This window comes from Populus euphratica, unplaced genomic scaffold (assembly GCF_000495115.2).
Source record: "Populus euphratica unplaced genomic scaffold, PopEup_1.0 scaffold38.1, whole genome shotgun sequence".
Taxonomy (NCBI): Eukaryota; Viridiplantae; Streptophyta; class Magnoliopsida; order Malpighiales; family Salicaceae; genus Populus; species Populus euphratica.
The window spans coordinates 428,354-455,617 of NW_011499911.1; the positions used below are offsets into that span (position 1 = coordinate 428,354).

Below are 27,264 nucleotides of genomic sequence, written 5' to 3' on the forward strand. Positions count from 1 at the left end.
GAGAGATACTTTGAAAATAAATAAGCAATATACAATGAAGATTTTAACCTCCTGTTTAAAGGATTTATGATTTGTTTATATCTTATTAATCTTTTTATATAGAAGAAGGGCTAAAATATAATATTGCCTTAATAGCATTAAAGAGATGAAATATCTCTGACATGTGTATTAATAAAAAAAAATCATTAACATATATATTAATATAGATGAAAATATGGTGAGTCCTTAAAAGATTTTTACATATTATCTCTTTCTTAAAAGATTTTTACACATTATTTCTTACATAATATTAATATCGATAAAAATATATTGAATTATTGAAATACTTTTATACAACTAATAAATCTAGAGAAAGTAAAATTCAAAATGTAACCATACCCAAAAAAATGGATTATTTCCTTGAATAAACCCAAATAAACCCAAGAGAAATATGTCATTCTTTAGTTGAGGTCAAGAAAGATTGAGTCCTTATTGTTATGTCCAAGGAAAATTAAGTTTTATATGAGGTTTTTAAGACCTTTTAAATTTAGGTTTACAGCCTACCATACAATTTAGTGAAGAAAATGTTGCAGTGAATTAAAAAAAAAACAATTAGTATAGCGAGTTTCTCACATTGTTGATTCAAATTTTATTCTTGAATATCACATGGAACGTAGCAAAGTAGCCATTGATATGTTCATATTCTACATGGGATATGTTCATATGTTCAAATTTTGTACCCCTTAGTTTCATATTTAGATAATCGCACCCAATGTCCCAAGTAAATGAATGGTAGAAAAACAACGTTAAATTTAAGAACCTCCATCCATTTATAAAAATACAATGTTGAAGGAGTGGTTTGATTTCTCGGATCTCGACATACCACCACCACCATTAAGAAAAAGTGGTGGAAGGGACTTGTCTCCTTCCATTGTACCGGGGTTCGAGCTCTGGCGTGCACACCTGTCACCCCACGGTGCCTTACATGCCTACTGGGTTTGCGGGGTATTCAGTGGGTCGTGAGGATTAGTCATGATGCGCGCAAGCTGGCCCGGACACCCCATATAAATCAAAAAACAAAAAAAAAAAGATGGTGATATTTGCAAGCTCTTGCAGATAAATTCTATCAAATGGATTGAAGATTCTGAACAATATTCTAAATTGAAAAGTGCCATGAAAAAGATGCTAGGTGATTAGATTAAAAATAACAATTTTGTTTTGAATAATATTGTATCATATATATATATATATATATATATCATAATTTAAGTTTTATAATTAAAATGATTTTTTAACATAAAAATGGTTGCTGGCTGATTTGATTAAAAATAATAATTTCATCCAATTTATGCATGGTTATTTGGTTATGATTATTGAAAGGTTTTAATCAAGAGCTTGAACACGAATTGAAAAGCATCCGAAAGAGAGGAATTTCTTCTTCTTTTTTTGAAAAAAGAACAGATAAATATTGAGAAGTAAAAACCTCAAATAACACAAACATTAAATTGAAGGGCATTATGTAGAGAAATTTATACGAGGATAATAAGGTAAGAACCGAACCTTTTTTAGTTACACGAAGAACTAAAAATTGGTATCTTTTTGGGTTTAATTCAAGCGTGTTAGGATAATTAAAATGATTAAAAAAACCTCGAAGTAGCAACAGCCTAGTCGTGGTAGTAATGGTAATTATCATGTAGCGTTACATAGAGGCAAGAAGGTAGAGTGTTTCAATGTAACACTGTTATACTTACTGTTTCTGTAATGACTATATTTTTTTTATCAAGTACTTTGCACATCTTAATTAACTTCTTGCGTGTGGATAGATACCAACAGGTCAAAGAACTCATAGTTTAGCCATTGAAAGTTGGAATTTGTAAGTTGTCCGTACTCTGTATGAAATAGTTTAATCAATAATTAATTGTATACCGCTAAGAAGAAGGTTGTTGGGCATGTGTTGCTGGAAAATTTTGTTTAAAGAAAATGGCTAATGAATGTATTTGAGTATAAATTAAAAGTGAGGTTTTTATTAAAAAAAATATTGGAATTTAAGTTTTAATATAAGCTTTTTAATATTAAATATTAACATGATTTAAATAAATTATAAATGAATGAGAAATTGATCTCATAGAATTCTTAGTTAACATGTTTTAGTAAAACCTAAAATCCTCTGACAGAACTTTATCTCATGTAAAAATAAAAAAATCTTTTTTGATATTTAAAAAATAAAAAGTTAAAATTAACTTTAAAAAAGCAAAGTAGGCTTGAGACTTAACTCACGTACACATATTGACCTAGGTTATGCTCGGGCATTGGATTTGATTTTGAGTTTATTATAAAATAATATTTTGAATTGCAATAGATTATTTTTTGCCAACTGGAAATTGAACTTGGTTTATGAAGAATTATTTTTTCTAACACATTGTTTTGTCAAGTCCTGCCCATGAATGTTAGCACCTGAATAGTCTTTTTCAAAATCATTTGTGTAAATTTAAACAATTTTTTTAACTATTAAAAATAAAAGAAAAGGAAAAAGGCTAAATATAGAAAAAATATGTTGATTCAATTAAAACTGAAACATTATTCAGTCATTGGGTTATATCTGAAGCTATAAATCTTGGATTTCAGTTTGGTTTATATGGCTAGAAAGCTAAAACATAGGCCTAAAACATTCATGAGAGTTGAAGACTCAATTCTACCGTTTGGAAATTCAAATCTTAGCATCAAAAGAGAAAGTCGAATATATCCTGCAACCCAAATATTGTTCAGTATTTATTCCATATCTCAAGTTCTAGAAGTCCAAGTGCACCGATTTTTTTTTTGTTGGAAAGGTGAGACAATTTCTCAGAACTTACATGAAGACCATTTGTTCAAATTTTGATGTTAACAATAACGTTTTCTACAGATAAAAAGATAAAGATTGTTACCAAGTCAAGAGGTGGTCACCCACTCAATAATTAGTCATCAAATCAATAGTTTAAAATTTTAGCCTACAAAAAAAGACATTTACCATGCATTTAGGTATTTTAGTTTTTAGATTAAAATTATGTTCCTGCTCTTTATATATATATATATAATGCTTAAGTTTTGCTTTCATTAATATTTTATTTATGCATTTCATTTCCTTTACTATACTTAGTTATATCATGTTTATGTTCTTAAATTGTTTATTTATATTTTTCTTCTTCATTATGTTTAACTAAGTTTAATATGTCAAGATGAAAATGTTTCACTAATGGTGGTTGGATAAGTATAATATAAACTTAATATGAGTTTTAATGCTTATATCCTAAACAACTTGCTATTAACATGTCTTTGTATTTTTATCTTTTTAATTCTTAATACCTTGATTATTAAATAGTTAACTTGGATTTATGTTGTATAATACTTGGTACAACAAATACTTGACACTTTCATAACCAGCTATATGGTATAACCTATACATGTGCTATAAAATAAACTTGATTTGTTAACATAAGTTAGTATCATAAATTTTTACAATATTTAAAAGTTTAGTGTTACTTAAATAACATAATTAATATGATCATGTTAACAATTTATGATGAGTTATTAATTATAAATCATCCGATTGGAACCTCATTTGTATATGGTTTCTAGTTGAATAATAAAAAGAGTTTATATTATACTTGTTTGAAATACCATTAGTGGATCCTCTAACCTTGATATTTGTTTTTATCAATGTTTAATCCTTACATTAATCTCACATCTCAAAATTATCTTTAACTTATTATTATTATTATTATTATTATTATTATTATTATTATTAATTTATATAGTTAACCTTCTTTTGGTTCGATCCCAATCTTGTAAAGTTATTTATTACTTCGACACTCCTTACTTGGAAAAAAACATCAATCTGCTCCCTTTTATTTGCTCAATGGTCCTAGCAAAGACTTGCCTCCTCCTTCTCCTACTTTATTTAAACTTTGTTAGTGAAATCAACCAAATTTTAGCATCAAACAACATTGAACATCGATTAATGCTATAGATTTTACTTTCTATATTTGGATCTGTTTAAATATCGTCCTTTTGTAGTATAAAAGTGTAAAATATAAAATTTGTTGATAGTAAAATAAATATTTTAAAAAATAACACTTGAAATCTTGTAATTTAGTTTGTTTTTCTTTTACCCGCTGTAGTTTAAAAAACTATAGTTTACATCTTAAAACTTTGTAACGCTAGTAACAATTTATATCATTTGTAAAACAAAATCAACAAAAAATAATTTATTATTTAGAGGATTATCACTATTCTTTATTCAATGACTAAAGATATTAAATATTATAAATTCACCATTAAATAATAAAAAGAAAACCGAGCCGCCACCTTCAACCTTTTCTCCTCTTTGCTTTGAAATATTTTTGGGGAACAGAAGGATTGGAACCCTGGCTCCGATGCTGCTCCCTGGTGTTTTCACAAAGGCTTGAACCGCCAAAACAAAAGTATTGGCTCCTCAACTTCCTACTAGTAGAACCTTCTTTTCTTTCACATTTGGTGTTTCATCATCAAATAATATATATTGGAAGTAGAAGCGACTCCTTTTTGTTTATCCAATGAACTCGATCGAGCGTGATCGACCTGGAATGGTTTTTTTGTGGCGAGCCTTGCATAACGCCATGCATTATCCCTGAGGCTAGCATTCTCTTGGCCGCCGGACTGGACTGATCACTCCTGGCATAAAATATCCTCTTATCGTTAGGAAGAGATGAAGCATTTGAAAATCGCCGACGAAGTGGGGTTGGAGTTTCCTCTGAACTACTGCATAACTTGCTCGAAGCCACCAAACCCTGATCGATTGATTTCCTTAATTTTTCTGGACAATATATATATTTTAAAGTTGATGTCGTTAACGTATATCTTTTATCATGTCATTTTTTTTCTCGAAAAGATACTTAATGTATTTTTTTTACTTGATAGATATGTAAAATGATTATGATAAGTACAATAAATTTAAATTAACAAATTATTACAGATAATTTTTCAGCGTGGGAAAACTCCATGAACACCTCTAAGAAATTTCAACATTTTCCAAGTTTGTGAAGCCGTGTCAAGAAACAACGATATTGTTGGACAATTCCTCAAAATCTTTGCACCATGCTAACCTGTCAATTACGAATTGCTACGTTTTCCAAATGTTTGCAACCTTTTAAATATAACGATCACTGCTAAATTGATAAATATTAATAAAAAAATTTTATTGATATATTAGAGTGATATTTATTAACTAAATCTTTTATTATTAAATCTATTAATAAATACTGACATAAATATTATCATGATAGATACATATTAAGAGAATTGTAGTAGAAAAAGAAAAACTAAAAAAATCCAAATAATTTAATGAATTGTAAGTTTTATAAATGATATTATCAACATAATTAACTTGAGTGTATTTAATATGTAATTTGATGATGACAATTTTATTTGATCCATTTGGTATTTGATGTATCAGCAATTTTTTTCTATGTTGATTTTGATCTTTATTTTTTTTATTTTTTTGTTATTTTGCTAAATTAATTTTTCTTTTCAATTTCATCATTCAATCAAATTTTATAAAATTTATTTTGTATTTCAATCTTGAATTTCTCATCATTTTAATTGCTATTTTTATTTTGAATCATTTTATATAATTGATATTTTTAATTTTATCCTTCAATATTTAATTGAATGGGAATTAGACTTCATGATTCTTCTATATAGGATGCTTTGGGTCTAATGACTCAAATTATGAGTTTAAAAGTTAATACGGATTGATAGTTTTTTATATATGAAAAAGGCTTTATAATTTTATTTTATTTTTATGAGTTATTCTGATCTTATGATTTAAATTACGGATTTAGAGGGGTATCTCGGATTAACTTACTCTAATTACTGAGATTATAGGTTTTTCATGCTAACTTGGGTTGACCATGATTTATTTTTTTATGTTTTTTTTTACTCTATTTTAACATGTTATATTTAATGGGTTGTGAATTGAGATATATTTTTTGTCTTCTTTAAAAAAAATGTTTTTCTTTAAGTTATCGTGTTATTTTTTTTTTAATTTGATCTATATATTGTTGCTTTTTTTATTGTTCAATTAAAATAAAACAAAATTATTCAATCCTAGAGTTTTTTTTTTTAAACACACTTATAGTACTTAAATATTATTTTTGTGAAGAAAATATAATTTAGCTCCGCAGCAAAGCATAGGCACCGACACCAGTAATAGGGCCATGTGGTTCCAAATTAAATAATTAAATCCTTGACATATTTCAGTTTTACGACAGCCTACATCCCTTAGTTCAAAATCAATTTTAATTGATGTTAAATTGCTATGTGGATATTGTTCGTCAAGCATACGAATGTGATTGTTGACCATTATAAAATCTTACATGTCTTTAAGCTTTGAACTTGATAACAGTTGAAGGTTGTTTTTGAATGAAAGAATAAAGCACCGAGGGGGTCACGAAATAGAAATTTTAAGGACCTAATTCTACATTTTAGAGCCACAAACCTGTGACTTTCATAAATAGAAACCACAAGGACCCTTAGTGTCCTTTTAGGTTTGGCTGGTTTAGGACCAATATATATAAACAAAGCAACAAACTCAATCTCTCAGTTGAAAAAAATAAAAAACATTGGCAAAAACAGGTATGAACAAAAGCTAACAAGAGGAAAGAAGAGCGAACCTTAAACAATGTTGTGTCCGTAATAGTCTTGCAGCCCTACTGGAAGAAGCAAGCAATGCTGGCAAAATCATGGCAGCAATGAACAAACGGTTTAATCGGTTTTTTGGTTTTTTTGAGCACCTCTAATGATGTTAAATTGCTATGTGGATATTGTTCATCAAGCATAGGAATGTGATTGTTGACCATTATAAAATCTTACATGTCTTTAAGCTTTGAACTTGATAAAAGTTGAAGGTTGTTTTTGAATGAAAGAATAAAGCACCGAGGGGGTCACGAAATAGAAATTTTAAGGACCTAATTCTACATTTTAGAGCCACAAACCTGTGACTTTCATAAATAGAAACCACAAGGACCCTTAGTGTCCTTTTAGGTTTGGCTGGTTTAGGACCAATATATATAAACAAAGCAACAAACTCAATCTCTCAGTTGAAAAAAATAAAAAACATTGGCAAAAACAGGTATGAACAAAAGCTAACAAGAGGAAAGAAGAGCGAACCTTAAACAATGTTGTGTCCGTAATAGTCTTGCAGCCCTACTGGAAGAAGCAAGCAATGCTGGCAAAATCATGGCAGCAATGAACAAAGAAGTGAAACAAATATAGATTGAAGAAAATCATAAGTAAAGTCAATCCAACCAGCTTCGTCTCCAGCAACAGTGGCAGGTAAGCTCTTCTTCCCCCGTTTGCATTTTAATTAACTGCTCACTGTGCATGCGTGAATTATAATTCCCGCATGCTTGCACAGTGACCAAGCTGGTCAGCTGGATCAAGCCCATCCTGTGTGGCTCTGAGCTGAATCCAGCTTCTGTAACAAAATAGAGAACTGTTGAAATTGAGGGGGGCCTTGATCTAAGGCCCATCCAGCCCCTTTTTTTTTTTTATTAAAGGTGGATTAAAGGCACATCTCATGCCTCTTTTTCTTACTTTTTATTTTATTTTAATATCTAAGTCAAATATGCCTTTTAAAATATTAGAATTTTTTTGCAAAAAAATTCGAGAACCCTTTTAAATTTATTTATAGATTCTTTGCATTTTTTTTACAACTTTACCTAATATTGAATTGTAAATACTGCAAAATGTGAATTTGATATAAAATATATACTAGTGTTTTTTATTTTCTCCCGAAAAATAAGAAAAGAAGGCTCCCTCCTTGCAAAACTACAAAAAAAATATTTTGCTTTCAATTCAAAATCTTACTTGTTTATTTAATAATACCAGGGATATTTATATTTACTAATATTAAAATTAAAAATACCTTCCATGTTCAATAATACTAGGATTATAAATTGAAATACTAGAATTGAAAAATATTCTAGACTCCAACATCCACTAACACCAAAATCATGAATATTATACTTTTTTAAGTAATATTTATCAAGTCAGGGTTGAACGTATTTATAATTAAATATTCAAATGACACTAGATTCATGAATATTATAAGCAAACTATCAAAAGTAAAATACAATAAATTCTTAGCAATTTAAAACAAAATTAACAATACAATTTAGCTTAGGTAAAATGTTAAAATGATGATAATATCTTTCTTTTTACGTAATCAATCTTTTTTAAAATGATGATAATATCTTTCTTTTTATGTAATCAATCTTGTACCATAAAATCTTTATTAATTAGTTATAATTTCTAATGACCATAATATTAAGTGACGACTTATTAAATTATATTTTTTTATTCTCTAAAAATAAAATATTAAATATCTGTTATTTTTATCAAAAATTTTAACACCATTGCAAAGTCAAGTGCAACACAAGAAATGCAATCGGTAACAATTTTTATTTGCTAAAACCTCTTTTATTTATTAATAAGATTGGTTTTGCAATGAACCTCTTTTATTTATTAATAAGATTGGTTTTGCAATGAACCTCTTTTATTTATTAATAAGATTGGTTTTGCAATAGTGCAACACAAGAAATGCAATCGGTAACAATTTTTATTTGCTAAAACCTCTTTTATTTATTAATAAGACTTTCATTTTAAATTAGAAAAGAAAAATGAGACAAAAATATTGAAAGGTAGCAAGGAATTTGACGGATGGAATGGAATGTCGAGAGAAGTAGAACATCTATTTCAACATTTCTGTTTTTTATTTTTTTAGTAACAAGCTTGCTAATTTTGTACCATCTTAACTTTTTCTTAACCCATGTATTTTTTTTGTAGATCATTAATTAATATTGACTTTGAAGATCATCCAAGAATACAACTTATATCAGATAATTTTTTATATCATAATTTTTAGTTCAAACAACAAAAGCTATACATGCATAATTTTTTAATGCATCACATAGAAATACTATATTTTTTTATAAATATTAATAGATTGAATATAATTATTTATAATTTGAATGATTTCTACAACTATAATAATACAAGATTTGGAAATAACTGAATCAATAAGGCGCCAAAGACCATGTGGATCTGCAAAATAGTACGAGCCTCTTTTGTCCAGTAACTAGCGAGTCCTGTTGGGCTAATGGCCATTGTTCTAACCCCCACGAAGTTTCGTGGCTTGTGAGTAGGCTTGGCGGCATCAATGAAAGTCCAAGCTATTATTGTCGTCAGAAAATCAGAAACAGAATCTTACTCCCGTACTTGCACGTGCGTGTGTGATGCGTTTGCTGACTTCCCCGTTTGGTTGAGGTTGAATCCGACCGACCCCAACGAAAAAACCAAACCGAAAATTCTTATCAATTATCTCTCAACTTCATTGTACCACTATTTAATCCTCCCCCTCCTCCTAATCTTCTGTTTTTGCTCACACTTTATCCAATTCATTGGTAAGTCCTCAAGATTTTTCTTCCATTTCATTGCCTGGCAAAGTTCTTTACTTTGCTTAAGAACTAGGGTTTCATTTCCGTAAACACGAGGAAGAAACTTTATGCCTTGATTTCCCCTCTGGGTTTTTATTCTTTTCTCTATTTCATTTTATTTTTTTTGCTTTGAGATTAAAATGAAAATCTTTGATAGCTTGTATAATTCAAAGAACCCCAAATTGAAAGGGGTTTTCAATGGATTCTGTACTTTGATCCTTTTGTTTTTATTTTACAACCGGGTAGATATACTTAGAAATCCTTTTGTTGGTAAAGTTTCAAGTCAAAGAGGTGTTTTTGGAGATGGGTCAAGGGGTTATGCGATTATTCATAGGGAAATGATTCAAGTCAATGCTAATTCATCGAGCTTGGCTAATGTGACTGGTGATCAAAATGACTCAAGCTTAAAGAATCAGGCTTTGTGTAGTGGGCTGATTAATCATGATGGGTACGCTAATGAATGTGAGTACTTGAAAGCTAACCCGGATTGTTCGTCGGGTGGGTTCTTTGATTATATCAAGTTTTTGTATTGTGATTGTAGTGATTTTAGAGTGTTGGGTTATGTGGTGTTGAGTATTTGGCTTGCTGCTTTGTTTTATTTGTTGGGGAATACAGCTGCTGATTACTTCTGTTGTTCTTTGGAGAGGTTATCGAATCTTTTGAAATTGTCACCCACAGTTGCTGGTGTTGCACTTCTTCCGCTGGGGAATGGAGCACCAGATGTGTTTGCAAGTATCGCTGCCTTTGTCGGAAAGGATGCAGGTGGTGTCGGACTTAATAGCGTGCTGGGTGGTGCGGTGTTTGTTACTTGCATTGTTGTTGGGGCTGTATCGTTATGTGTTGCGGATAAGGAAGTTCAGATTGACAGGAGATGCTTCATTAGAGATATATGTTTCTTCCTTTTTACACTAATGTCCTTGTTGATAATTTTGATGGTTGGTGAGGTGAGTGTTGGAGCGGCTATTGCATTTGTCTTGATTTATGTGGTGTATGCAGTTTCTGTGGCTGCTAATGAGATGTTGAGGAAACATGCGCAGAGGTTGAAATTGGATGCTGTTACACCATTGATTCCTGTGCGAGGAAGCATATTTTCACAAACGAGTGGTGAAGAGGATGCAAACATTTATAGTTCTCTGCTTGACCTTGAGACTGAAAGTGACGTGCCCCATCTACCTTCTTCCCTGCCATCATGGATGTGGGCTTCGAATGTGGCCATTTATTCCAATCACTCATCAAAAATCAATTTGCTGGATGAAGAAGGGCCTCCGTGGGGCTGGACTGATGAAGGCATGGAAATCCGCAGTTCTTCATTTTCATGTTCCAGGCTGTTGTCAATGATGGAGTTGCCATTGGCAGTGCCCAGACGGTTAACAATCCCATTAGTTGACGAGGAAACATGGTCAAAGCCATATGCTGTAGCCAGTGCTTCCTTGTCTCCTCTCTTACTGGCATTCTTGTTGAGCAGCCAAGATGATGTGGGTTCTGAAAGCAGAATCATAATGTATTTTATTGGCACTGCAGTTGGTTGTGTGCTTGGTGTTCTTGCATATCAACATACAAACACTGATCATCCACCTCATAGTTTCTTGCTTGCCTGGGTATTAGGGGGATTTTTTATGAGTATTGTGTGGTTCTACATGATAGCTAATGAGCTTGTTGTTCTGCTAGTTGCATTTGGCATAGTCTTAGAAATTAATCCATCAATCCTTGGATTAACTGTATTAGCATGGGGCAACTCGATGGGGGATTTAGTGTCAAATGTTGCATTGGCAGTGAATGGTGGTGACAGCGCACAGATTGCAATGTCCGGATGCTATGCAGGTCCCATGTTCAACACTCTTGTAGGCTTAGGTGTCTCAATGCTGCTAGGAGCCTGGTCACAGAGCACTGGTATATACGTTGTTCCTCAAGACAGTAGCTTGTTTTACACGATGGCGTTTCTCATGTTAGGATTAATCTGGGCGCTTGTTGTCTTACCTAAGAACGACATGCGCCCTAGCAAGATTTTAGGGATGGGCCTCATAGCTCTGTATGTGATTTTTCTTTCACTAAGGGTGACCATTTCCATGGGATATTCAGTTAGTTGACCAGATGCTATCTTTTGGGGAGGGCAGAGTCCTTAAACTATTATTGTCCCGACATTTCACTTGTAAAATTGCAATTATATCATAGCGCGCGTATAATCTTGTCAGCACTTGCTGTCAAATTTTGAATGACCTCCCTTTCCTGGGGCTTACATTTCGCATGGTAACAGGACTATTATCATGCCAAAAGGTTTCTTTAATGAGGTGTCTGAGCTTAGTGCCTTTCATTGTTGTGTTTGATCTGTAGCAGGAAGCAACGTGATGATCAATCTATGTAGGTTAGTTTGGTTTCCACCAGTCTCGTGACCCGTGGTATGCTGTGTGCTGAAAAAACATGTGTTTAAAAAAAGAAAAACATGTCAAGAGAGTACAAATGGGTTTTAAGAAAGTTAAAAATGTGTGTCTATATATATATGATTCAAGTCATATATCAAGCTAAGTTAAATAAGCTTGTCATTAACACTATATGCATCAAACTAAGGAAAAAAAAAAGTGATCATTATTTAAAAAAAAAATTGTTTGCTAAAAAGGAAAAAAAATCAATATTGATACATTTCAATCTAATCAAAGCAATCCACAAAAAAAATTAAAAATAAAAAGAGAAAAAAATGATACAAGTAAACTTGACCAGTTCTTGACATGCAACTCATGCATAAGCCCTGATAATTTTAAAGAAATTGGAATAAAAGATAGAATTTAAAATGTCAAAAAAAAAATTAAAAAAAAATCAATTTAAAAAATACTAATTTTACCCAGGTTAACCTTTCAATTATGTTATCTTGATCATGAGCTTGGTATAACCTAACTAGAGAAAATCACGACCCTCACTTGTTAGCTAATATAATGTTAAATGATAAAATTAAAATACAAAACTTTCTTGAAACAAAAAAAATAGTAATATAAAAGAATAAGAACAAAATATCGAACAAAAAAATAAAGGGAAAAATAACATTGATTGATTTAAGAGTGAAATTAAAAAAAATGAAACATCTTACAAAAAAAACCAAAAAAAATAGAGGATCAAATATGAAATCATAATAAAATAAGAGGGAAAATAACATTTTAATGTTAAAAAAAATAATTAAAAAACAAATCCAATTAACAAAAGGCCCAAAAAAAAAAGAATAAGGACAAAAATTCTAAATAAAAATATAAGAGGACAAATAACATTTATTTATTTAAGGATGAAATTAAAAATATTCAAACATTTTACAAAAAAAAAATCAAAATCAAAACTTAAAATCAAAATAAAATTGATCAAATCTGAAACCAAAACAAAATAAAAGAAAAATTAAAATTTTTATCAAAGGTGAAGTCAAAAACAAATTTAATGTTTATGAAAGGAATCATGATGAAAATCATACTAAAACAAGATTGAATCAAATATAAAAATAAAATAAAATAAAAGAATAATATGAATTTTTAATTAGACAGTATGCCTTGAGGTGAAGAGAGAGAAAGAGAAAAAAGAAAGAACAAGTCATCAAAGTCAAACTGACACATGCACCATCTCATTTGAACAACAACTTTATGAGCTTTTAAATGCTGTTATGATTGCAGAATTTTTACCTTAGAACACCATTGCACACACCACTTGAAGCGTATAAAGTGATCTTAAGTACTGACATGCACGCTATAAACGTCAATAATTTTTTTTTTAAAAAAATAAATATTATATTTAAAATATAAAATTTCCCCTACCTTGGTACTATAATTGTAAAAATACCATAATGAAAAGACAAATAAGACATTAAACCCAAGCTTAAAAAATTATGACTCTAAGGGTAACCAAGTAAATGCATTGTGCATATGTATAAAAAATATTAATTATTAAGTTTAAAATATAAAATTACCCATGTATTGATCCTATAAACACAAAATAACCACATGAAAAGACAAATAAGCCCAAAAATCTAAGTTTAAATATTATTGATTCAAAGGGTAACCAATTAAATTGATTGCGCATTTCTAAAAGATGAACTCGCCCCTCTAACAAAGGTTGTTTTATTTTGATTTCAAGAATATTCAAGTCATTACACTATGTAATTAAAAGTAAAAAGATTTCTTTGTTCTCAATAAATATTATAATGACCGATTGATCCTTATACAATTATAATAAATCCATGCAAATGAGTTTTTTTGGAAGGTCAAAATAATCATTATACTATTCTTATCCACAACACATTGAATTTAAATGCACAGTGAATTCACCACCACTAATTATTTATCTTAAAAAAAAAAATTTAGGTTTTGTTTCCTATATCATTTTTATAAACAAATATAGAGAAGAGAACTATAATGGTATAGTTTTTTTTTTCATTATTTTTTGAGTAAGGATTGTTAACATAAATAGTTCATTATTGCCTTCTCTTATATATAGTTCCAAGAGCTTTTTGGCATCGAATCAGCTTTGATGTTTAGCATGTTCTTAACTATATTCAATACATTAGGAATTTATTTCTTTTCTTTTCAATGTTCGTGTGAGATCTAAAGCATAAAAGTGTTTCAGGTGATGAAAGACGAGTAATTGAAATAAATTAGGTTTATTGAAAAGGTTTCTATCTAATTAGTAAATTACATTCCATTTCTTCTTCTTTTATTGATCATTCTTTTACAAATCCCACCAAAATTCTAAATGAATGAAAATATTTAGAGATTGAATTTGGTTGATTTGTGTTCTTATAGAAGGCGAGAGGGATTGGTAGGTTTCATAGGTATAAAACCTGAATTAGAAGGTAAGTATAATAACCATAAGTAAATTATGTCAAGCGGTAACTTACATTTTAAATATATTATAATAAAAGATATGGATGGTGTTTAATATGAACGGTAAATTAACAATTGTAAAATAGCTTTGGATTTCTATTTTTTTTTTAAATGTTATATATTTGTTACCCATGAATGGAAGCACAAATGCATGGGAGTTTAATGATGCATTAGGGTTACTTATAGTGACATTGTGATCATTAATGGTGTTCAAAATATCCGATTAATAGAAAATAGCATAAAAGTTAGTCAAAAGACAAGTTAACATACATCCATCATCATTATCACCTCTTTGTATTAGGGATTTATCCTAAAAGCCCAGACAAAAAAAAAAAAAAGTTTAAAAGGAAGTTCATTCCACAATTATAACAATCTGTTATATAGAAGTGTGTATCCTTCACCACTAGAGTGGTTCTCCTATAAATATATTAGTGTTGGATACTCACATCCCTAATGATTTTATCATCATAAAAATAAACATAGATAGTTTATGTAGGGATTCAAAGACACAAAAAAAGAGAGGGAAAACATAACAACTTAGAACTCATCATACAAGATAAAGATGTTATGTAAGAAATTTTCTCCACCATATTTTGTTAGTCAGCCTAGATGTGGTACCATGACTTGGATTCTAAATCCATTATTGGCTTTAGAAATCTCTATAAGAAACTCATAACTCACTTTAGTGTGAATATCTTATCTAAGAAAGCGTTCACTAAACTATTTGTTATCACATAAAAAGATAAGAAATCCATAAAGGAATGTCTAAAATGATTTAACAAAAAAATGCTCAAACTAAAAGACGCATTTGAAATAATGGCTATAAAAGCCTTGATTAATGAGAAAAGTTATACACTTTTCTAGACAAAACCTTCATAAAAATCACATAAGTAATAAAAAAAAAACCTTGTTAGTATGAATAAAATGAGTGTTGTAAGATAAGAACACTCATACTTATAGAAATATAAGGATGAATGTGACCAATCTTCAATAAATCCTTATTCACTCTAGATATCTCAATCACATTGTATTCCTTAACTTGCTAAACACAATCACATTCAAGGTTACAAGTCATATCCTAAATGCACGCACGCATCTTGACCAACACCTACATTTCTAAGACATGAAAATAAAGAATTTATCTCATGCATGATATTCAAATCAAATAAAAATATAATATTAATAAAATATTTTTAACTTTTTTTTATAAATAAAAGCAATGATATCTTTATGATCAAGATTGCCTATATATATCATTGTCTATGAAAGTGTTCTTATAAAATTTGTATTTCTAAAAAAAACCTTTATATCTCCACACGAAATCTTCAATGTCTTCTAGAAGAATTTTCATGCGTCCATGTAAAATCTTTGTCTTTAGAAAAAATCTCTATATGGTTCTGTATCCCTAAAAAAAATATCTTTATGTATAAAATTATTGTTTTAAGATTAAAGCAACTATAATACCTAAAAGGGAGTGATTTAGGTGTATCACTAATATTAAAAAAATAATAAAAATTAATTTAAATAAACACAATAATCAATAATAAAATTAAAGTGCTTAAAATAAAAATATAATTGAGAAAATTTACAAGCTTGTTATTAGCATGGTTCTAGAAGCCCACATCCACATGTTAAGTATCAAATCATATTTCAGTATTGTATTCTTTTACTAGTTCAAGTTCAAGAGTATATTAGGTATTTATAAATTCATACCATATTTCAGTGCTATATTAGTTTAGCACAAATTATTTTCTGTTCTTTTTTATTATTTAAAGAAAAGTAATGTTTTTTTTAGCACATGGTTATCCCAAGGGATTGGACCGGTACTTAATAAATTCGAAAAGCCTTGCTGTCATCTTGCTAATAAAATCCAGCACCAATCATGTACTGCCATTACGTCCTCTTGTTGTGTTAAGAGGGAAGAAACAACGTGTACTCAGTTACTGAAAAGGCAGAAAGATCACTGTATGGGCAGTTGGGGATCCAAAGAATCCTAATTAGAAAAAACCTAAAAAAAAAAATCACAAGAAAATTCCCAGCCCATCCTATATCTCAGAAAGCCAGCATCCACACGCACATACAGAAAAAACCTCATGGCTATATCCCTTCTCCCCTTCCTTCATTGTCTCCTCTTCTTCCTCTTAACGCTCCCATCCCAATCATCATCATCATCAGACCATCCACGAACCTTCATCATCCACGTGTCAAGATCCCACAAGCCCTCCCTTTTCTCTTCTCACCATGATTGGTACACCTCCATCATTCATTCCCTCCCTCCTTCACCTCACCCTGCCAAGCTCCTCTACAACTATAACCATGCTACCCACGGTTTTTCAGCCCAACTCACAACCACCCAGGTGGAAATGCTCCGCCGTGTTCCGGGTATTCTTTCTGTCATTCCCGATCAAATTCGCCAGATTCACACCACGCACACCCCTGCTTTCTTGGGCTTGTCAGAAAGTTTTGGTCTTTGGGAAAATTCTGGTTATGGTGATGGTGTGATCATTGGAGTTCTTGACACTGGAATATGGCCTGAGCACCGGAGTTTATCGGATTCCGGTCTGTCTGATGTTCCTGCCAACTGGAAAGGGATCTGTGAGACAGGACCTGACTTTCCAGCTTCTTCTTGCAACAAGAAACTTATTGGTGCTAGAGCTTTTAACAAGGGCTATATAAGTCATAGAGGGAGACATATTGATGACTCAAAAGAATCTGCATCTCCAAGAGATACTGAAGGTCATGGCACCCACACATCAACAACTGCAGCTGGATCTTCGGTCCATAACGCGAGCCTTTTCGAGTACGCGAGTGGAGAAGCTCGTGGTATGGCCTCAAAAGCAAGAATTGCTGCTTACAAGATTTGTTGGAGTTCAGGTTGTTATGACTCTGATATTCTCGCTGCAATGGATCAGGCTATCTATGATGGAGTCCATGTGATTTCTTTATCTGTTGGTGCTACTGGTCATGCTCCTCAATATGATCATGATTCGATTGCCATCGGGGCATTTAGTGCATCACAACATGGAATTGTTGTGTCTTGCTCTGCTGGGAACTCAGGACCAGATCCATATACTGCTGTTAATATTGCTCCATGGATTCTTACTGTCGGTGCTTCAACAATTGATAGAGAGTTTCCAGCCGATGTAGTCTTGGGCAATGGATGGGTTTTCAGTGGGGTTTCGCTGTACTCTGGCGATCCACTTGTTGGTTTCAAGCTTCCTTTGGTGTATGCTGGTGATGTTGGGAATAGGTATTGCTACATGGGGAGTATAAGTCCATCAAAAGTTCAAGGGAAGATTGTGGTATGCGATCGCGGAGGGAATGCAAGAGTGGAGAAAGGAGCTGCAGTGAAACTTGCTGGTGGGCTTGGAATGATATTGGCAAACACAGCAGATAGTGGCGAGGAGCTAATTGCCGATTCTCACCTTCTGCCTGCTACTGAGGTCGGTGAAATTGCTGCCAATAAGATTAGAGAATATGTCAAATTGAGTCAGTATCCAACTGCAACAATTAATTTCCGTGGAACGATAATTGGGACTTCACCTGCAGCTCCCAAGGTTGCAGCCTTTTCGAGTCGTGGTCCGAATTATTTGACACCAGAGATTCTGAAGCCAGATGTCATTGCTCCTGGTGTTAATATCTTGGCTGGTTGGACTGGATTCGTTGGACCAACAGATTTGGAAATTGATCCTAGAAGGGTTGAGTTCAACATAATATCAGGTACCTCGATGTCTTGTCCTCATGTTAGTGGAATTGTTGCTCTGCTTCGAAAAGCATACCCGGATTGGTCCCCAGCTGCTATAAAATCTGCTTTGGTGACCACCGCTCATAATTTAGACAATTCTGGCAAGAATATCAAGGATCTTGCTAGTAGTGAAGAATCAACACCCTTCATTCATGGAGCTGGTCATGTTGATCCCAATAGTGCTCTTGATCCTGGACTGGTGTATGATATGGACACAAGCGACTATATTGCCTTCCTTTGTGCAATCGGGTATGATTCTAAGCGAATTGCGGTTTTTGTCAGAGAGCCTCCTAGTTCGGACATATGCAGTGGTAAAGTGGGCAGTCCAGGCAATCTCAACTACCCATCATTCTCTGTTGTTTTCCAGTCCAATAGTGATGTGGTTACATATAGGAGGACGGTGAAAAGTGTTGGGAATTCTCCTGATGCAGTTTACGAGGTTGAAGTGAATGCTCCTGCAAATGTTGACATCAAGGTATCGCCAAGTAGGCTCGTGTTTAATGCAGAGAATAAGACCGTGTCTTATGAGATTACCTTCTCCAGTGTTAGCTCGGGTTGGTCTAGCATTAACTCAGCAACATTTGGATCGATCGAGTGGAGCAATGGGATTCATAGAGTAAGAAGTCCAATTGCTGTCAAGTGGCGTCAAGGATCATCCAGGGAATCCATTTAAGCATTGGATATTGGAGAAGTATCTGGAATACTTGGGGCACTGGCAGCCTCTTGTGTACAAATTATGTGGTGATGATGATTTAGCTTTTCATTTCAACGAGATTTCAAATTGGAGATTGTGGAATGGTTGATCTAGGAATTTTTTTTTCCTTGTTTATAATGTACCGATGCTTTCCATGGTGAATTGGATGAAATAATGCTTTAATTGCTTCTACTATTGTAATCAATAGATTTGCTCCAGTTCTTTTTGATGTTTCTTCTTCTTCTTCTTCATCCGCTATATAAGTTGTACGTCCATAGATTCATAAGAAACCAGCATAAGCTACGTAAATTTAGGGGAGAAATGAAGCTTTAATGGGTCACAACAGAAAAGACGGCGAGCAAGTGAACTGCTAACCATGCAAGTGAGCATCTCAATCTTCATGGTCTTCTCAAGATTCAAGTGATACCATAGTGTGGGAAAATGCACACATCGAATTCAAGTGCACCTCAAGAGTTTGTCTACACCTCATGGAAAAATTACATGCTCCCAATAAGTAGGTGATGATGAGAGGAAGAAACTGCACAAGAAAAGCAAGTTGTCGAGCTATTTATTTTATTTTATTTTTTAAGAAAATTGTTGAATGAACAGCCAGGTATTGAAACAGGATTATCAATGCAACTGGACATGGAGCTTTAGGAAGACCTAGACGGAAGAACATGAAGAATAAGAAATAATATCATGCTGTGTAACGACGCTTTGGCCGAGTGGTTAAGGCGTGTGCCTGCTAAGTACATGGGGTTTCCCCGCGAGAGTTCGAATCTCTCAGGCGTCGTATAACAATTTTTGCCCTTTTTTCCTACGTAATTTGAGCAGAGCTAAGTTCTCTTCCTCTCTATTTGCTCCTCCCTAGGAAAATCCACGAGCGAGGCAAGAACCAAACCAGTTGAGCAGAGCTAGAAGGTACACATTTTCTCATTAGGTCAACATTCATCGACCACTCCATTGACTTCAATGCTTCTCAAGGTTAATCATCACTTTGAATCCATTTAATTTGATTTGATTGTTTTTAAAATATTTTTCACTTAAAAATATATTAAAATAATATTTTTTTATTTTTTAAAAATTGTTTTTAACATTAAAATCTCAAAAAATAATAAAATATTAATTTAAAACAAATATACGTAAAAACATGCCCTGATAGTGAGAACAAACAACCCACAGCTCAAAAGTCGATTTAGTGCTACTTGCATAGCCAGACCTAAAGGCATGCGCAACAGTACCTTTCAACCTGAAATAGAAGCTAACAGCTCCAATGAACTCCTAATAAGAAACCAATCCGCAGCTAAGCAATTTGAAAGTGAGTTTCAGCATTTCGAGAAATCAAATCTCCACTCTGTGATTGCACAATCACAAACCATAATCATTTGACATAAATTGGATCACACAAACAGTAGAGCGCCCTGTGCAACATCGCACCCCATAAACAGGGGCCAATGACTTGAAAAAAATCTTTAGCATACAAATACAATAATGATCCAATATGCTGCTTTTAATGATCTTATATAATGTCAAATCAGTAGAAACACATTTTCGTCCACAGGTTCTTTTATTTCCAGGTGCTGGTCTACAGGAAGTCCATCCTGCCGTTCTTCTTGCTCCATCGACTTTAGTGGCCATACTTCTGAAACTCCCACTCACTATTATCTGCACAAGTGAGAGACAAATAAATGCTCAGGTGTTTGAGGAAATAATAAATAAATCAAAGAAATTGTATGCATTCTCTACCACGTACCAAGAGGGCACACTTGGCGGGTTTTGAGCCATCGGCTGATACAGTGGAAGTGGAAGGCATGGTTGCACACACCTGTGATAACAAACCAAGTCTCTTAGCACATGTAAGCAGATTGATAAAACAAATAAAACACAAACCTACAGGATAAACCAAAGCAACACATCAGAATTGATCATATAAGCAACACAGTTGAAGCTTCACATCAACCCACATAATCATTAATAAAACAATACAGTTAGAAGTTTGATATGATTAACTATCAAAACAAAGAGGCCTAGATCAGGTCCCATGCTTATTTCCAGTAATAAAGCTAGATGTTCAAGTGAAAAAGAAATTATCTAGGGAATCATGGTTTACATACTAAAAAATAAACATTCATAACCAATAGACAGAAGAATAAGAGAAGGGCAGCTACAAAACCAGCATCTTGACCCACCATTTCTAACTTGTACCATTGAGAGCTAAAATTAAACAAAATCATGATCTCTCATGACCCTCACTATTATTATGGATTACCAAACAATGCCATGATCAGTGTGTAAGTCCCCAATCATTTAAAAAGAAAAAGGAAAAAGAAGAAGAAATACAAGACTAAGATTTTTCTCCTAAATTGCCATCTTGAAAACTGAAAATGGTGACTTCAACCAGGTTGATCAATAGCAACAGCACAACACTGACAAGGCACACAAGCCTTGCAAAGGAAGCACTTATAAATGTACTAGAAAAGCAAAAACTAAATTCTGACACATCGGCATAATTAGCTTATCATGCACTCATAATTCATTAGAAAAGATAAAGTTTGATAGTTTGCTTATTAATAGACCAACAGGGTTGCAACCTGTGGTGCTCCAACTAATATGACATGTCCAAGATCAGACTATCAATCCACACATGCTATATCCAGGAAGAACGTTGAAAAAAATGAAAAGCCGAAGCCAATTGCAGCAATCAGGATAATTAGAATAAGCGAATGTTCTGAGTCAATGGCGTCATGTTCAGGTGAAATCATCTTATAACGGAACTTTAATTATTAAGGGAATGAATTCCCTGTCCTCACAAAAAAGCCAACTTCTTGAAACAGATGTAATGCCAGTTATCGACACCTAACTGCGGACTTCCTCGGCTTTGGGACTTTCAGCTAACCACCTAACATACAACCATTGCAAGCTCATCGTGGGCATTAGTTTCTGCACACAGACTTATTCACCCTTCTATTTCTGTATTTCTCATCAAAGAAAATACATAGAGCTACAGAGAAAAAAATTAAAACCATACTGAGCAAGGGGAACACAACCACACTAATCAAACAAACACTGCTACCAACGATTACAAGATCCTATCACATTAAGTCCTTGTCTAATTCAAATAACAGAGGTGACAAAAGGGTACCAGTATATGCAGTCAAGCTCAAAACAAAGTGCCCATCAAAGAGAAAACCCTTACCCATCACATTAACAAAAACCGTACCCATCACATTAAGTCCTTGTCTAATTCAAATAACAGAGGTGACACAAGGGTAGCAGTACATGCAGTCAAGCTCAAAACAAAGTGCCCATCACAGAGAAAACCCTAAATTCAAGAAAGAAGAAGAAAAAATACCCCAGGCAACAGTGCACTCCTCGCTTGTAGCACTAGCTTGATTTGCTTGGCACTCAATGCCTACACAAAAACATACGATATAATCAATAAATAAACAAGAAAAAGAAAAGTCTTGGAATCTTGAAAGAAAGAAAGCCATGACTTACAAAGATCCATGATATGGTTTCTACAAATAGCGCAATTATCCACCACAATATCTGCAAACCCATCAAATAATTAACACAAAAGAAAAGAAAAATCAAAATTTAAGGGTTAGAAAAAGAGAGGAAATACAAGGAAGAGGAGACAGACCCCAAGCCCAAAGAGCAACAGCATTCCACTTCTTAATTTCGAATCGCTTCGGTTTCCTTGAGGAAGAGGAGCTTGCCTCGCCTGCCGGAACCATCGTCACGTCCGTGTCCATCTGGGTTGGGGCCCCGGACTAAGGAGATCGAGTTGAAGAGGGTTTTTTTTTTAAAAAAAAAAAACAGAAGGTATAGAGAGAGAAATAGCGGAATGGCGAAAAGTGGAGCGTAAGGAGGTGAATTTATTTGCTCTTTCTAAGAAGCCGATTGGGATTTTTTATATTTTAATTTCTTTCTTGAAACTTGTTTTTCATATAATATTTTTCTTACACGTTACTACATTTTATCCAAATATTTGGATGGTTTATGTTATTTGAAAAATCCAGAATCTATCTCAAAAGAATTATAATGCTTTTTAAGGTGAAATAAACTAATTATCTATTATTAAATTAAAAAATGACTCAATTATTAATGAAATGTTAAACCTTGTTTTATTATATGATTTAAACTAATAGTATTAATTTGTTATAGTAGAATTGTCTGACACAAAATAGTCATATTTTAATGAGGTATTGATTTTAAATTTATTATTTTGAAATTACAGAAAAAAAATAATAATGAGTTGTTTTTTGATCGGTTTTATTAAAAAAAAAAGGCTTTTTGGGAACTGTTATTGAATTTGATGGGTTGAGTATAATCTACAATATATTTATGATTTTACCTTTTTAAAATCAAAGAGTTGAGCACAACAGCTATTTCTAGGTGTTTTTGAGTTTTTATATTTTTTATATAATATAATTTTTGAATATCTTTTAAGGTTTTTTTTTTTGTCTAAGTTCAAAGGGTATCTTTTATTTTTTTATTAATTTTTTACAATTATTGAATAGATTAAAAGTATTTTTTTATTTAATTTTATTTTTCAATTTTATTCTTAATCATTTGATTTCAATTCTTTTTTATTAAATTTAATTTTTATTTTATGATTATAATTTTTTTATTTTGAGTTGTCTTTTTCATTAAGTATTTTTAAACAACTTCATCCCTCATTGAATTTTATGGCCAGGGCTGGAAAATATATTGATATCACAATAATTATTCAAATATACATTTAAAAGTTGTTCTAGAGATAATTTCACCCATATTTTTCACTTCACTGAATTAAGTACTTAAAGTCTAGTGTAATTTTTAAAAAGAATTTTATTTAATTTCACTTTTAATTAATCCTAAATTTTTATTTTTCTTTTAATTTTAATTCTGATTTCAATCAATTAATTTTATAAAAATTAAGTTTGGTCCTTTAAAAATCTAATTTTCTAAATAAGACTCTCAAACTTAATTTTCCAACAATTAAATCTCTAATAAAATTAATTTGACTCATTTAAAATATAATTAAATCATTACACTTAATTAAATCATTTGATTTGACCCAACTTAATTCATAAATATAATTAAACTTTTAATTTGGTCTATAATTCAGTCAAATTGACCTATTAATAATCTAATTATGTCCTTAAGCTTAATTTTTATGTGGATTCATCTAATAATAATTTAATTTGATCTTAAATCTGTATTATCTTTCCAGTCTTAGGTATAATAAGATACACATCTAAAATTACACCTTGATTTTTTTATACATTTGAAATCCTCGTTGGTATGCTTTTGCTAAATTGTTTATCTTCTTGCTATCATTATTTATTTTTTATTTTAAAAAATAATTACACATCTAAAATTACACCTTGATTTTTGTATACATTTGAAATCCTTATTGGTATGCTTTTGCTAAATTGTCTATCTTCTTGCTATCATTATTTTTTTTATTTTAAAAAATAGTAAATTATAGGGAATAACCCACAAATGACTTATAACAATTGAATTTATTGGAAATTAAGCTTTATAATTTGTTTTGATTTGATTCAAATTAAGTTTTATAATTTGTTTTGATTTGATTTATTTAGGATTATTATTGTCTCATGACTCGGTATATAAATTGATAGATTTACCCGAGTTGACCCAAATCAATTCATTTTATTGTCATTTCAATATTTATTAAAAAGAAACTTCATTTTAAATATTTATTTTGAGTCAAATTATATTTTTATCAGTCATTCATGTTAACTTTAGACCTGCCAAGACAACCAAGTTACATCGTATTAGCCTATATACTGTTTAATTTTTTTCTACTAAAACAGCATTAACACAATGCCTAAATTTTTTTTTATATTAAAAAAAAATTATTTCATTTTCAGCGTAGCGCGAGTTGATAATCTAATAACTTTTAAAATAAAAAGATACATTAAGGAAAGTCAGGTTAAATATTTGCATAATCATATATATCTTGCTCTTAAAAAAATATTTGATGTTCATTTTAGTATTTTACTTGTATTAACATCTTTTTTTAATTTATCTGCTAATATATTTTGTGAGTTATTTCATTAAGCATACAGTGGGTTGCAAGGCAAGTTGAATACCTAGACTTAATCCATTCAAGTGCACTTTAGTGGTATGTGTTTTGTCTACACTTATGGGAAAATTACGGATATCAAATCCTAATAATACCTATGGCGATGAGAGAAAGAAAATAAGAAATTGCATAAGGAACTAATCATGCTCTTTCCTTTTGTTTTGGAAAACTGCCACATCAGCAGCTGAGTATTTAAAGAGACTATTGAATCTTAGTGGTTGAGCTGGAGAAAGATATAATAAATAATACCATAGATAAATTGCACGCAACGACGCTTTGGCCGAGTGGTTAAGGCGTGTGCCTGCTAAGTACATGGGGTTTCCCCGCGAGAGTTCGAATCTCTCAGGCGTCGTTTAATTTTAGTCTCCCAGCATTTTTAAGATAAATTGGCCGATTAGCACAAGAGAATTGACATATGTACAACAAGATTCGGTAAGATAGCACAATTTAATTATATTAAGCTTTACAAATATATTAAATATTATTATTTGTAAGTGTTAGCGATTTAAACTATGTTATTTTTTACTCAATTGATTAAGAAATTTTAAAAATAATACAAAAAATCTTAAAATTATCAAAATAAGGTGCGCACACAAAATTTTTAATATTTAAAAATTCAATGGTTACGTAGTAGCTATTGTGAAAAAAATAACATTAAAAACTCTTGTAAATATTTGAATATAATTTAATGGTCGGATCAAAAGTTATGATTCTTTTGAATTATTATTCTGGTCTAGCATGACCAGACCTCCTCTTGAGTCTAGACCTATCCTATTAGTTTATAAATGCATTTGTTAGACTATTCAAGTAATTTATTTGGAGCAAGTCCTTATTTAGTTATAATAGACTTACATTTAACTATTTAGAATCACCCATTACTGTATGAACAATTAAAAAGTTAACCCGGATAACAAGTCAAATCTTCAACTCAAGTCATAAGACCTTGATAATCTTGTAGAAAGAAAATTAAAAAAACAAATTTATTAAGCTCAATATTAAAGGATGACATTGAAAATAAAATTCAATTATAAAAATAAGTCAATTTAACCCGGGTTAACCTATTAGACCTTACTTATGACATCGAGATAATAACATAGAAATAAAATTGAAACAGTTTATAAAAGTCAATTCTCAATCAACCTAGTGTTAAAGAATAACATTAAGAAAATCAATTAAAAAAAAAACATGAAAAAAACCACTTGAGTTAACCTGAGATAACCGACCAAATCCATGTCCTGAGTTATGAAGCCAAAATAACTTCATAGAAAGCAAACCAAAATAAATTATGAAGTCTAATTCACCATCAACTCAATATTAAATGATGGAATTGAGAAAAAAATTCAAAAAAATAACAAAAACTCGAGGCAACCAAGCTAACATTTGACACGGGTCATGAATCGTGATAATTTTATAGAAAACAAATAAAAAATAAATATGAAGCACAATTCTCAATCAACTTAATATTGAAGAATTAAAATGAAAAAAAAAAGTTGATTAAAAAATATATCTTAAGTCAACCCAAGCTAACTTGCTATAAGTATGAAGCCAAATTCTTAATTAAATCAATATTGAAGGATGATGTTAAGAAAAAAAATTGATTTAAAAAAGAAAAAAATGACCCAAGTTAACCCGGGTTAAATTGCTAAACTAGAGTTATAAAATTGAGACGACTCCATAAAAAATAAATCGAAACAAATTATACAGATTAATATTCAATAAATCTAATATTGAATGATGAAATTATTAAAAAAAACTAGGGGAACTGAATTGTAAGAGGCAAAGACACTTCACTATTCACTACTATAATGAAATGTCAAAGCCTTTTACTATATGTAATTATGTAAAACAAGGTGTCTTATCAAAGATTTAATATTTTTCTATTTAATAGTATGAGATATTTTTATGCTCAATTGAGACTAAAGTTTTTCTTTTCAAACAATTTAAAGAATGAACTCCCATGTTATACTTGAGAGTAATTTTATGGTGGTTTGAGACTAACTAGTGGCTTCCTGTTAGTTACTCATCATGATCAACTTTTAAAAAAAATAGAAAGATATAACTAGGATAAAAAAAATTTAGATAGGGATATTTTTATCATTTTTAATGAATCATAAATTTTATACTTTTCTTTAAAATAGACCAGATAACACTAATTACTTCCCGAGCACTCAAAAAATCTAAATATTAATCTTGATGTTAAAAAGGACACACACTTTCTAAGGTGAAGTTACTTAACCTTTGATGAAGTACTACCAATCAACCTAACTCATCCATTCATAAAAATATTATCATATAGACCATCGAGAACCTTGCAATTACATGGAATATACGACGAAGGACATTAATCATCACCAAAGAGTTTGGCAAAAGACTTAGGACTCTTTTGG

At 31.4% G+C, this 27,264-nt stretch overlaps 3 protein-coding genes, 1 long non-coding RNA gene and 2 other non-coding genes across 6 annotated transcripts; 5 read left to right on the top strand and 1 right to left on the bottom strand.

Moving 5' to 3' along the window:
* Positions 1-1,954: 1,954 nt before the first annotated feature.
* Positions 1,955-19,006, top strand: LOC105133965 (uncharacterized). Its single transcript, XR_843908.1, has 3 exons — positions 1,955-1,980; positions 2,707-2,711; positions 18,895-19,006. It is a non-coding gene; the product is annotated as an uncharacterized LOC105133965 (long non-coding RNA).
* On the top strand, positions 9,255-11,795 carry LOC105133964 (cation/calcium exchanger 4). The gene has a single exon (XM_011038145.1). The coding sequence runs from the start codon at positions 9,632-9,634 to the stop codon at positions 11,576-11,578; it is 1,947 nt and encodes a 648-aa protein (XP_011036447.1). The 5' UTR covers positions 9,255-9,631; the 3' UTR covers positions 11,579-11,795.
* On the top strand, positions 16,258-19,006 carry LOC105133963 (subtilisin-like protease). The gene has a single exon (XM_011038144.1). It carries the CDS (start codon positions 16,435-16,437, stop codon positions 18,757-18,759), a length of 2,325 nt encoding a protein of 774 aa, XP_011036446.1. The 5' UTR covers positions 16,258-16,434; the 3' UTR covers positions 18,760-19,006.
* Positions 19,007-19,491: 485 nt separating this feature from the next.
* On the top strand, positions 19,492-19,573 carry TRNAS-GCU (transfer RNA serine (anticodon GCU)). The gene has a single exon. It is a non-coding gene; the product is annotated as a tRNA-Ser (tRNA).
* A 543-nt stretch (positions 19,574-20,116) lies between these two features.
* Positions 20,117-22,643, bottom strand: LOC105133967 (RING-box protein 1a). Its single transcript, XM_011038146.1, has 5 exons — positions 22,424-22,643; positions 22,279-22,329; positions 22,133-22,192; positions 20,534-20,605; positions 20,117-20,445 (listed from the first exon to the last, which is right to left on the bottom strand). The coding sequence occupies exons 1-5, from the start codon at positions 22,533-22,535 to the stop codon at positions 20,408-20,410; spliced, it is 333 nt and encodes a 110-aa protein (XP_011036448.1). The 5' UTR covers positions 22,536-22,643; the 3' UTR covers positions 20,117-20,407.
* A 2,504-nt stretch (positions 22,644-25,147) lies between these two features.
* Positions 25,148-25,229, top strand: TRNAS-GCU (transfer RNA serine (anticodon GCU)). The gene has a single exon. It is a non-coding gene; the product is annotated as a tRNA-Ser (tRNA).
* The last annotated feature ends 2,035 nt before the right edge of the window (positions 25,230-27,264 follow it).